The 14058-nt window shown below is 35.4% G+C and overlaps 1 protein-coding gene across 2 annotated transcripts in view; it reads right to left on the bottom strand.

The window, feature by feature from the left end:
* ZNF800 (zinc finger protein 800) overlaps positions 1-14058 on the bottom strand; it is a gene marked incomplete at its 3' end in the record, with an annotated part of 45233 nt that overhangs the window by 13665 nt on the left and 17510 nt on the right. Inside the window, exons 5-6 of one of the 2 annotated variants that reach the window (XM_081146640.1) lie at positions 12252-13947; positions 9249-11035 (exon numbers count right to left, since the gene is read on the bottom strand). In XM_081146640.1, coding sequence (XP_081002766.1) covers position 11035; positions 12252-13947 — 1697 coding nt within the window. Of the gene's footprint in view, positions 1-9248; positions 11036-12251; positions 13948-14058 lie in introns of those variants that run through there. The other variant, XM_081146639.1, reaches the window with a different exon arrangement.

The following is a 14058-nucleotide window of genomic DNA, read 5'->3' as shown; positions in this document are numbered from 1 at the left end:
AAGTGTTAAGTGATGCTCTGGGAGTGGATGAATAAAATAAGAAAAGGAACTAAGAAAACTTTGGTTCTTATTTAAAACTCTAGTAACAAAATAAAAGCCAGTGGCAAGAGAGGAAGGAGCATCAGTTCAATAAACATTTATCAGCATCCACCACATTCCAGGTATGATGCTAGATACTAGGTATATAAGTAAAAGACAAGAGCTATAACCTAGGGATAGATCACTTCAATATAGTTATAGATGGGGCACCCTAGAAACACACTAGGGGGAAACCCAGCCGAATCCAGGAGTTCAGGAAATACACAATGGAGGAGACAGTGTCTCATATAAGGCTTTAAGACTGATTTAAATCATACAAAGAAAGTTGGTAAGGGCAAACCAGATGAATCAAGAGAATATTCCCGGACTTTTGGAATGCTGAGCAGGATAATGGGTTGAAAAAAAACCAACAAAAAAACCCTGCAAGAAGCCAAGAAGCTAAAATGATTTAAACTGGAAAGAGTTACTCTTAGAAGAAAATAACAGATTCAGAAGATGGGAAAAGTGGACAAGGGGGTTTTGGTAGAAAATTTACAGGTTTGGGGGAAAATGTTGCAGAAGAGAGACTGGAGGAAGCTGCCAAGCTGTATGAGGATTTGGGAAGATAGATGAATAAAGAGAACTTATATAAAGTTTGCTTAACTTTTATGTAGTTGTACCTTTCGACATCCTTAGACAATTCCTGTAAATAGTAAAGTGGTTCATTATTTTCCAGAGATTTTTGAGCCTGTCTGTTTCTTTTGGATGTAATACTATGCTGAACGACTGGCCCAAGGTGAGCCAGTTGTAAGTGACCATGAAAACCTGGGAAAGGTAAATTTGTAAGCATTAATGATTGTAGAAAGGTCAATCGCGATGAAAAGCAAGAAGCCATCAAATTGAGCATGTATGTGGTCATCGATGCCCTTCAAACAAACTTTCAATACAAACGTAGGGGCAGAAAACAACTGCAGATGGTTCACAAGTGAATGGTTAGACAAGGCTCTCTATTTTTTCATTCATTCAACAAATATTTACTGAGTGCCTCCTATGTACTGGAAACTATCCTAGACCCGGGGGAATCAACGGTGATCAAGACACACATCTCCTCGGAGTTTATTGTCTAATAGAGAAGGAAACAGACAATTACAGTTACAGTGAAATTAGTGCTAAAACAGAGTCGTACGAGAGCACATGGAAGTTTGACAGCAGCAGCTGGACTGAAGATAGCATGAAGGGGAAATTTACTTTTTTGGCTAAAAGGAATTTGAGCAGTTTATAGACTGAGGTGGAAAAGCTTGTGGAAAGGGAGACAGAAGATGGGAAGGGGGAAAGAAAGAAGGGTAGTTGGAGAAAGGTTCATGGAAGGAGACTGACAAGGGTAGAAGTGTTGGACTTGGGAAAGAAGAACACTTCTTCCTCCAAAGAACCAAAGGAGGAACAGAAGACCAAAAAAAATCTGTGATGCGAAAGGGACAAAGAAATGTCCTCTACCTTTTGCCATATCATAGGCAAGGTTGCCTCTTATCAAGGATGTAAAAACAGGGTTAGAGGCTTTGAGGACAGTGTAAAAGTTTTGAAGTTTGCAATGTGAGAATTGGATAAATGAAATAACTAACCAATTCCAATTTAAGATTACACAAATCTTAAAAAGATTATAAAAAAAAAATCACTAAGTGTACATCCATACAGTGTGTAATTGATTATGGATTACTTATCAGGGTATACAGTCAATACATTACTCCCATGAGTTTGAGTCTGTCACCATGACTTAGTAGCAATGGCATAAATAAGGACACTCAGGCACAGAAGGCAGGTAACAGAAGCCATTAGTAACAGAAGCAAAAAGGAGCTTGCAGGTAGAGAAGCTATATATAGGGTGCCCCCAAAAATGTATACACACACTTTGAGTAATTATAAAGGTAGTGCTTATTAAAATACACTTCATTTTCAAAATTGAGCTATCGGCTGTTAAAGGGTGTATACATTTTTTTGGGACACCCTGTATATCAGATGGCGAGGTACTGGGAAAAGAAGCTGAAAAGCAAAGACATATTGTGAACTAATGATAAGCCCAAAGATAGCTGATGTTAATGTTCCTGCCTTCTTTTCTTCCAACATGCTCTTAGCACCTGTTCCATGCCAGGTATGCTGTGAGGCACTGGTGATACAATGATAAGATACAATTCTTGCTTGTAAACTGAGAATATGTTCATGTACCCATAGCCTACTGTTGTTGTTTTTCTAAAAAAAAAAAAGCCCAAACAGTACTCTGAGTTTCATTACCCAAAACTATACTTTGTTCTTTGTTCTATAAGACATTAATCACAAAGAAGCAAAATTATATCAAAAAGTTCAACAAATCCTTCAACAATTAGCCAAAGGTGCTGCAAAAAAAAATGTCAACATATTGAAAACCCATAAAATAATGTTTTAACTTAATAAGTTTGTGTATATCTTGGCTTTATCACAAATGTTACATTTGACTTTTCATTAAACGGTTGGATTAATGCCAACAAAAAGGCAACGAACATCAAATGGCAAAGCAAGATAACCTGAAACTAAGTGCTAGAAAGTATTTCAGCATCAAATTGATAACAATTTCAGTGATCACTACAACAGTAATACATATTTATTGAGCTCTTACTTGAGCCAGGCATTGTGCTAAGTATATTATATACAATATATTAAACTTTAATAAATTCCCTCAACAAACCTACCTATAAGGTAGTTTCTAATATCATTTTACAGACAAGAAAAGTAAATCTTAGAAAAATTAAGTTACTTGCCCAAACTACACAGATAGTAAGGAGCCAGAACTTGAACTAGGGTCTGTAGATTATTAAAGAGCCACACTTTAACCACTGTATGATTCTGTTTCCCCAAAAGAATGGGATAGTGCCAAGTACCTGATGGTCACTCAGTAGTGTCTGTTGCTGAAGGAATAAATGAGAGGATATAAAGTAGCTATTGCAGAGTGAGCCTAAATATGGAAAATACAAGTAGAAAAGCAGAAGCAGTATTTTAAGGATTCACTAAATCACTAACTCAAACTGTGCATCATAATTATGGGTGTCTGGAAAATAGCAGCAACTGGCATAATGGCCTAAAATGCTGTTAGAGGAAAGGTAATGGCTCTTTCTCAGTGAAAACTTCAGGCTGTCCGTCAATCTGCAAAGCCAAAGATGGAAACTGCATCAGGCAGTTCAGGAAAGGAACTGCAGATGCTGATCAGAAAACTTCCTATTTTCTCAGCATGCAAAGGATTGTTGGTGACACACTGACATAAAAGCCCAGCCCACAGGTTACCTTTAATTCTATCACCATTAAAATGGAAGAGTCATGTACTAGAAAGATTATTACATTCTAGGACTATCCAGATCCCTCTTGTAAAAGATTCCCATTGAAAGATTCCTTTTATTGGGTCCAGGGCCATGTTTTACTCCACTAACTCTGCCACCATGATCACCAATGGTAGGACCAACAGAGAGAACCTGTCCCAAGAGCAGCCAATCAATGAAGAACAGCCTATGACCAGCAGTCTGTGAAGAGGCCTGGCACAGAAGATTTGCCCAGCCTAACTGAACCAATCACACTTTCTCTTACAGGAGTCTGAACTCGAGTTATATGGAGAGGGAAAGTAGCTGAAAGACAGAGAAGGTATGCAGCAGAAGTAATGAGGCAGTAATAACCATACAGAGAAGACACAAAATGAGGTAATTCTTTTTTTTAAGAAAAATAAAAGCAGAGTCTGAAAAAGGCTAACAGCAGCAGAGAAGCAATACTTTCCCTACTAAAAGGGCAACACCCAATCACTAGAATCACATTGATTTTTTTTCCAGTCTATGAAATCTACATGATGAAGCAAAATTGTACATATACTTCTAAATTCCTATAAGGGCTGGCCACTTCTATCTCCCTTATTTCCCCACAGAAGCCTTCCAATAAACCCTCCTTGCCCGGCTGTCGTGACTTAGCAGTTGAGCATCGACCTAGGATCCAGGAGATCAAGGTTCGACTCCTGACCAGGGAGCATGCCCACGTTGCAAGCTCAATCCCCAGTAGGGGGCGTGCAGGAGGCAGCTGATCAATGACTCTCTCATCATTGATGTTTCTCTCTCTCTCCCCCCTCTCTTCCTCTCTCTGAAATCAATAAAGACATATTTAAAAAACAGAAAAACAAAAAAACCCTCCTTACTAGCTATAGACCAAGCAAAACTCTGTGTTTGCAACAAAAAAAGAAAAAAATCATAGCCCAGTATTTGTATATATGGGTGCATATGCAGCCACACACCTACAATTAGAAGACATGGCAAATTGAGTGGTGGTTGGTGATCCAAGCACTGTGGGGTTTACTTCCATCTTGTAGCATCTGTAGTTTAAAGATACTAATAGTGCTACTTAGCTCTAGTTCACTGCTTGAAATTCAATAGACATGTAATAATCAAAAGGCACGAAAATGACATGACCACTCTCCTACAGAAGCTTATATAAAACAACCTTAACAAATTGTCTCTCAAAAATTCAAAGGAACTACATCAAAATCCTTTCCCTAAGTTAATTTTTTTCCATATAATTCAGTCACTTGAGCACACAATATTCCTAGTGCTTCCCTATTTTTTTCTTAAGAGAAAAGCATTCCTTGTTTTTTGTTCCCATCTAAAATAAAAGCTACCAGTCACAACTAGCAGGTACTTTGGGGTTCAGGTCTACCAAAGCACCCAAGAGTCTCAGCTTTTTTAAAAAATACTTTGCACAGCTTAGAATGAAAGTTTGACTACAGTCACAGTTCCACTTCTCAGAGCTAATTTACTTTCAGAATAATCCCAGATAAGGGGATTAAAAAGCCAATATTCAAAACCTGATTTGTAATAGATTCTGTGCTCTTAAGGTTCATTTAATGTAATAATTTCTCTGAATATCATCATTACACATTCTTGTATTGAACGTGTTACCAGATTATATAGAGCAGGGCACTCAAATACATTGCAAGTTATTATTACTCAAGTATTCCAAGTGGGGGCGTTTTGTTTATTTTGGTTTTGCTATTTTTTTAACCACATCATTCTTTTGCTTACACATTATATTTTGTGTGCAAGAAGTATGCTCCAGACATCTGACACAAGTAGTTGAGTATTAGAATTATTAAGAAGCCACACAACCCAGGTGTTGAAACCCCAGCACTTGATCTGAAGTTCAGGATATGAAGGTTCATCCAAACCTAGAGACAAGGTTCTCTGGTGTTGCAAATTATACCAGTCCCTAAACACTAAAATTTCTAAAATCATCTTATGTTAAAAAAGCAAGATCAGCCCTGCCCGGGTGGTTCAGTTTGTTGGAGTGTTGTTTCGTGCACCAAAGGGCCATGGGTTCCATTCCCAGTCAGGGTACATATCTAGGTTGCAGGTTCGATCCCCACTCAGGGTGCATACAGGAGGCAACTGATCGATGTTTCTCTCATCGATGTCTCTCTCTGTCTCTCTCTGTCCATTCCTCTCTCTAAAAAACATATCCTCAGGAGAGGGTTTTTAAAAAAAAAAGGAAGATCAACAACAGTCAGGTGTGTGGGTAAAACCCTTTCAGCAGATAATTTAACAGTACTTGGGCCTCAGCTGAAATTTGGAGTACTGCCACTAATGACTATCACTGGCAAGACTGTTAAAAAGTACCATTTCTTATCTTTTCATGACACACTCACCAAAGAAACTCCTGACTTAGCCTAAATCATGCTCTCCTGAAGAATCCACTCTTTCCATAATTGAAAAAATTTTCCCTCAAATAGTACTCCATACTTACTTTTGTTTTACAGAAATATTTCAGCTACATTTTTACTCCATGTCAATATTTTACACATGACCAAAAATAAAATATTTGTGTGATAGGACACATACTAAAAAGAATTTTAAGACAGATGGGTTACTCTGGGGAGTAACCATAAAAACAAAGCAAAACTTACAATGAATGTGCTTACAACTACCTAATACCCTCTGCAAGATAAATGAAAAACTTATGAGTAAGAATGATAAACTAGTACTATCTAATTAGAATAGAACTGATAGAAAATGATATAGTTGGTTATCTTCATTGTCTCAATTAAATACAAAAGCAGCAGTTAAAATATATATAGCAATAGTTTTCTCTTCTAATGCATTTTTCTAAATTTAAGAGGTAATTTAAAAATTACACATTTTGATAACTTATAGTAATTGTAACATGCCAAACACTATTCTGAGTAATGTAAATGTTTTTCATTTTATCCTCAGAACTTACGAGGTTAAGAAATATTGGGATCCCCATTTTATAGGTGAGGTAACTAGGGCACAAAATATTTAATTAACTTGCACAATGTCACACAGGAAATAATTTGTGGATCCAGAAATTTCACCAACTAATCTGGCTCCAAAGCATTCCACTAAGCTGCCAATAAGGTAATGTAGTGAATGTGCTTTGCAAGTGGTAAAATATGCAAATGTCAGGTGTACTGATCAAGGGCACATGCTTTGCAGTCAGACCTAGTGTCAGGTCTCAATTCTGTAATATACTACCTATGTGAACTTGAGTAAATCACTGAACTTCTCTAAGTTTCCATTTCCTGTTATATAAAATGGGGGAAATGAAGTAACAGTTCTTACTTCAGAGAGTTGTTGGTGCATTAGGGGCACCATGCAAAGGATTAGCAAAGTGCTTGGCATACAGTAAGCACTCCATGAATGTTCATTATTACTAGCTAATACTAAGAATTCTCTTTATTATCATAAACTCTCATTTTAGCACTGGTGGCATTTTCTAAAATAAGTGAAATCTATCAATATTGAGATAATAGAAGTTCATGAAATTAATACTCAGAGTCTCAAAGTATATGACAGCAGTTTTGAGATGGAAAAAGCTACTACTTACTTTATTATCAAACATTTATTTAAAGTGCCTGGGTATACATTAAAATGTGCTAGGCACTAAATAAAATTATCAAGACATAGTCCCTGACTTCAAAAATACACAACCAAGCAAATTAATTCTGCTGAGGGGGCACAAACAGCAAAACCTCCAACTTTGGGCATTTTCCCAACCAGATGCACCTAACCTATGTTCCCCCGTTTGTGGTGCGGTAGTGAATAGTGAATATATGCAGAGGAAGAAGCCTAAAAATAAATAACAGAGCTGACAAATAGAATGTAGAACATTAAAATCCAGGAAGAAATGAGCTGACTTCTCACCCTCTCACCTTCTCAAAAAACATTTTAGCTATCTTCGTACTAAGATCTCTGTTAACCAGAAGAGAAAATAGGAAAGATAAGAGCTGGAAGCGCAGAACATGAGTCAAAGGAAAAGGCTACAGAAACAAATTATAAGAAAGGAAAAATAAATTTGGAAAGTTAGAAAAGCCAAAATAATTCTGAGTTTAAGTGAAACATGTTTTATTCTGAATTCTATCATGTGCCTGATGACTTAGAAACCAAACAACTAATAGCAGCCCTTAGATTGCTATTCCTTACTCCTTTTCAATCCCGAGGTTTCTATCAGCTCTTAAAACCAGAGGAGAGGAAGAGAATAACATAGAGTACAGAGGATACTGTCTCTCAGCATAGCCAACAGCACGCTGCACATATCTTAAAGTGTGGCTTCAGATCAAGTATGAGAACCACAGTTATCATAATTCTCATAATCTACAGATTCCATTAGAAAAGTAAAATTCCTAACTAAGGATCTGAAATACTTCCATAGGCCCTGCAGGAAACCTGGAAACCTCATTCCCAAAGTTTTAGAAGCATTTCTCTCTCATCTTCAGTGGTCATGCTACTTGAGAGTTTTTGCAACTTCTAACAGGAAATGATTATCCACTTACTGCCTCTCCATCTCCATACCTAGTTGTCATAGCACCTACTGGGAAACCCCTCTTTCTATACCCACAGCCTCAAGCCACAGCAAAGTAACCAAACCCCCTGCTACTCCATCCACAGGCTCTTTAAAGCAAACTGAGAACAGCCTATTGACCATAAAACAATATAACACATATTCCTAAAAAAATGTTAAGGTACTTTTAAACAGTACAAGCAAGCTGTGTCAACACAAAACTTAACTCATATATACAAAGCCAGGCTAAAAATTAAATATGGGTAATTTATATATTCTCCAAGAATATGTATATATTCTTCAAGAGGGTTTTCCTCTTGAAATAGGGAATAAAGAAGAAAAAAATAAGAGCCATGTACCAACAGTCATTGTGCATTCAAAGTACATCTGCATGTTCTAATGAATACCTGCCCAGTGTCAGCCATACCTCATCCAGCTCTCACACTATCCAAACGTAGAAAAGTTAAAGCACAAGCCATATCTTTTATTGTTTCTACTTTTCCAACACACTTAGGAGAAGATGGTATCTTCAGCAAGAAAGATGAGTTAAATTCTATAGAAAAATTCTTATTTGAGCAAATAGCAGCAAAGGTGGATATTATCTGTAGGCAGAGATAGGTCTTAATATATTATAAGCAGTTTCTGATGGTTCTTTTATCTCCCTACAACAATAACAAAAAGCACTATCAATATTTCTCTATATAGTCTACATGCAAAGAAGCTTCCAGCATAAATTTCCTAGGCTTCTTCTCAAGAGCATCAATCCTAAGCCCGTGAAATGACAGAGCTCAAGAACCAAAATAAAACCAAAAAATAAGAATGAAGACCAGAAAGGAAAAGGAAGAACAAAGAATTTCTAATCATTTCTACCCGTTCATTCTACCTTTCTACACTGGTCCCAGTTTAGCCTCTAACTTCTGTATCTGCCATGATCTGTCAGTTTGGCTATTATGATAAATATTCCTAATCTCTCTAGGCCCTCTAATGTAAACCAGTCCTGACAAAGTACTATTTTTTTCTCAGTGCTCCACATAATATTTTTGACAGTCCTTGAACCCTCAGTCCCTCCTTCTAAATTCCTGCTCTGGCCCTAGAGTTATGACAGAGAAGACATGTGGACACAGGTGAGTGAAGTAAGGAAATTCCAACAACTGGGCTCCCCTCCATCAACATCAGGCTATTTCTCTTTCTTCCATACAATACTTAACAAGTGAAGCAGAGAAGAAAAGTCTGGCATACAGATGAAAGGCTGTAGCAAAGAGCTAACCCAAGCTTTTTAGGAATTCTCTTATCTTTTCACTGGTTATAGGTACTTAAGTCTGTAAAACATCTTTGGAATATGTCTTGTGTGTAGGAATGCATAAAAGATAACACCTTGCAAAAGTCAAACATAGAGGTTTAATAATGTGCAACTAATGAAGATGGTTCATAAATGAAATACCACCTACACATTTAGTTCCCTAAATATATTACACTATTAATCATTAAAGTTAGACCTATAAGTACAAGTTTTCCATATGTGGAAAAGTAAATCTGTTTTTAAATTAAAGAGAAATTATAACTCTAATTCTTAAAATAAAACTATCAAGATATAATTCAAGTGTAGCTGCTCATAGTCACTGAATAAATTTAAATTTGATAATAAAACATTTAAGTTTCAACCAATGCACCTTTGTTGAAGCACATTTAGCTGAAATAACTCCAAGTCTGGTTTATTTCCATCACATATAGTACATTTTTCCAACAAGAGCATGTACATTCAATATAGAACATTTCCAGCAACAGTTACAGTCTTTCTAGTTTCCTTTCACAGTATATTTTAGTGCAAAGCACTGGGAAGGGTAAATGTTTTTCTAGCTATAGAAGTATTTTATTATGACCTTGTGGATCTTCAACATTTTAAAATTTTATACAAAAAGTATATAGATGGACAGGGTCCCTCCTAAGTACAGGTGTGAACCTATATAAAAACATGGTATATTCTCTGCTGTATCTTTTAAAATTATAATTTGACAAAAATTACTAAAAAATAAAATATTCCCTAAAAAGTACAAAATATTGATACACAAAACCTGTCCAAAACTTCATAAAGATAGATGTACTTGCTTTTCCTAAAATCTTGATTATAAAAAAGAACAAGAATTCATTATTTTCCAAATTTTACAGTAGGAATCAAATATTATCTAAAAGTGGTCATTTAAGATTTTACTTGGGAGAAAAAAAAATCAGGGTTTACACCCCCACCTGCCTTTTTTAACAATATTTAAAGAAATATAAGCTAGTATCATAAGAAGTGGTTGTGCATGGATTGTCTGCATCCATAAAATATCAGTAAGCTATTTACTACCTTCATATTAACATTAGTAAATGTGTGGTCTTTTAAAAAAATAGAAACTGAAAAATTAAGTTGCATCTATCATTAAAGTGCTTTGTATAAAATTTAAAGAAAAATAGGGGAATGTTAAATTTTCATAAAAATCTCAGATGTTTACAAATGAAAAATGTAATGATCATGGGTGAAAATGGACTGGAACTTTGTTATGGTATATATTTTAGAATGAAACTTCCAAACATTTAAGTGCTGGAGAACAAGTTAGAAATAAATGAATGTAAAACTAATTACCAATAATTAGTAAGCTGAATATGTATAATGTGCTGATACTAATTTGTCTTTTGGTCCTAACATACACTCACTAGGAAACCATATATCTGTACAATCCATATGAAAATTTTGCCAAATTAAGTGAAACAAAACTAAAATCATTAAGATATAAAGTCTTTGTCAATTAAAAATCACCAGTGGTGATATTTTCTTCAGGTTGTTGATCACTTTAATCAACAAATTATTTGAAAACAAAATTTGAAATATTTTTGTAGAAACTGTAGACCAAATGTGCAAGGTCAAAGGTGGTTAGCTGATGGACTGTGATAACAATGTAATGTCACAGCTACTTGAAAGTGCTGGAAAAGGCAGTGCCTTTGAACCAAGTGGTTAGATGATTATCATTTTAGTGAGAAAACAGCAGTTACAGTCAAATATTTATGAAAATGTTTTTCTTTTTTTTTCTCATAGTACCATTTGAAGACGTTTAGTGGTTCTAACACCAATTTAAAGTCTTTCCACAAATATGAACTCCAAACCTTTTCGTACATCACTTGAAGTTATCTGAGGAGAAATGGGAATAAATGAACACTTTTGAGTTTACCAATCAAAGCTTGTTTTAAAAATTATACAATAGTAAATGACTTCTAAAGAATGGTTTCATCTCAAGTTTTCCACAAAAATAAAAAAATGTGATAATCAAACCACAACATTTAACCTATTCAGCACTCAAACTAAGTATAATGCTTTAGAACCTGAATCCAAAACTAATTTAATACTAATTAAATATATTAATTGCCTTAACACAGGGGACACAGGTACTGAAGGTAAACTTTAAAAATATAGAGACTTGAAAAAACAAGTATAGGGAGTCTACTCCTTATTTTATATTGCATTTTAAAAATCTACATTTGTTCCAAAACCTTCTAAAAAAGTAACATTTTTTCTTTCTTCTCAACAGGGATTTCTCTTTTCTTGCTACGCACAACCACACCAAAAAAAATTTTTTTAATCCCTATTTAATAATATTAACTATGTTGAAATGATCACCAAAAAGTTTATTTAAACAAAAAGGAAAAAATAAGAGCTTTGGGACCTAAGTAATCACTCTTTTCATAGATTAAACTTAAAAATGGTAACTGACATACACTCCCTAGGAGAAGGAAAAAAGAAATTCCAAACTTTTATTACATTTCCCCCTTCGCCTAGAAGCACTATGATAAATGTAAATAATAAATGCTAATCATTCTAATTCAATATGGGGATTTTTTTTTTTCTGAGAGCAGCACTTTATTTAGCTGTCACAGATTAATTTTTACAATAATTACAGTGCCTCAAGACTTTTTTCCTATAATTGTCACCTTCACAAATTCATTCTACTATATTTAACTTTCCTACAATGCATTAATTAGTAGACTAAGCCACTGAATCAAATTAAACCTGTGCAAAGTTAAACAGAAGACTTCTATTGTAAACATAAGCCAATATAAATGTATATTTTACAATATAGAGAGAAAAGCACTGCCCCTGTGCCATCTACCTATAACTATATTGCATTGTCCTGTGGAAGGTAAGTTCTGAAGTTAACTTTTGTTCCCAAGCCACTGGAATAAAGGTCACTGAAGAGGAAATGCAATATGCGCATTACTCTTGCAGTTCCCATTGCCATAAGATATATGAAAGCAAACGTGTTAAAATGGAACCAGCTATAAATTATGGTCAAATGATTTTTTTAGTTCGATGGGGAGAAAAAAGCAAAACTCTGTTAACTGTTCCTCACCAGACAAGAGCCTTAGATCTTGTACTTCGGCCTTTGGTTTTGTTTCCTTCAGGTGAATTGGAAGCATTTGCCTTATGAGTTTTCTTATGATGTTCAAGATAAGTCTTTTTGGCAAATGCCTTTCCACATTTATTGCATCTGTGAAGAGAGAAGTTTTTTGTGACTTTTACTTCAATACCCACGTCAGCTACTTCATACTTTTTACTAGGAGAGTTAGAAGTGCCATCATGTTTTGAATCACTATGTTTTGCTGCTTCATCCCTCGAAGGGCCTCTTTTTGCCACTTTATTTAGAACAAAATCAATAGGCTTTTTTATAGCTCTGATCTCCAAACTGGCTGTTATTTTCCCAAGATAACGGGATGACTTTTTATGAACCACAGTTATATGTCGTATCACATCGCGCTTCCGACGAGTTTCATAAGTGCAAAGAGGACACTTGTAGAATTTAACATAAATGTTATTCCCATCTGTGTGCAACTCAATGTGTTTAGTCAAGTTCTGTTTGGAAGTAAACTGACGTTTACAAAGTTTACAGTAAAGTTGCTTAAAGTCAAAGCCAGCTGAAAGTTTTGGTTTCCTGGTTTTTTGCTGGCCACCTGCAGCAGACGGACTGGTTGATTTAGGGCTTTCCGAGTCTTGTTTAACTTTATTTTTCTGTGCTGCCGGTGTGTTCTTTTTTTCATTTGAATGATTTGTTCCCTTTAATTCATTCTGTGGAGAATGGGTAATGGAAGGGGGTGAAGATTCTACAGAATCTGCTGGTTCAACTTTAACTTTTATTTCTGAACTGTTGGCAGTATTATTAGGGCCTTTCTCTCTTTTAGAGTTTGTCCCAGAAAGAGTTATCTTGTGGACAATTTGCATATGTCTTTTAAGCATTATTTGTGAACTATATTTCCTCTTGCAAAGGAGGCATTTGCATGCAGTTAAATTGTATTCAGCCTTTGAAGACGACTTTTGTTTTCGAGTCTTAAAAGATTTTTTAGGAGAAACAGAATCCAGGAACAAAGGTTGCCCAGGCTTTGTTGCTATATCAGGAGTAATTGAATCCCTTCTTAGTCCTCTATGAACTTCATCAAAATGCCTCCTTACATTCGCTTTTGTAGCAAAAGATTTACAACATACTGGACAACTCCTACTTAATGGAACTAGAACATTCTTACTGCGTCCTTTAGAGGATTGGTTTGGTTTCTTTCGTGTTTCAATGTACTTTTTTAGTTCTTCCATCTTTTTCTTGTGTACTTTTCGAATGTGACGACGAACACCTCGTCTGGAATTAAATTCTTTTCTACAAAGACAACATATCAACTGGTGACCAAAATCAGAATTGTCAGAAGTTTCCAAGTCAGCCTGTGATTCCTGAGGTTGTTCTTCAGATGTAGGTGCAACTTCATCTGCAACCATTTCAACAGGAGGGGGCTCTACAGTTTCCACCTCTGTAACTGTAACTGGTACTGTTTTAGAATGTTCAGTGTCACTTTCCTGTATTTGAACTTCGGTTTGTTCAGGAGTACTGCTTGACTCTGTGACTTCAGTAGGATTATCAGTCCTTGAAATATACTGAAACACTGCATTCTGATTAGTTTCTATGGGTTCTAGCTTAATAATATATTCTCGCTTGTCCACACTTGGATATATGGCTTCTAGGAGATCATTTATGGCTTGGCTTTGTTTATCATTTACATCAGGAAGGTCTGTTAAGAAAAAAACAACATTTTAATCTGAAATAGACTGCTAGAGCCTTCTAATATTTTTTAATGTATTATGAATGTTTATCTTAAAATTTATACTTCTGGTTCATGTTC

Source organism: Miniopterus schreibersii (assembly GCF_964146895.1).
Source record: "Miniopterus schreibersii genome assembly, chromosome: 9".
Taxonomy (NCBI): domain Eukaryota; kingdom Metazoa; phylum Chordata; class Mammalia; order Chiroptera; family Miniopteridae; genus Miniopterus; species Miniopterus schreibersii.
Note: the sequence above shows the minus strand (reverse complement) of the source record. Positions and strands in the feature narration are given on the sequence as shown.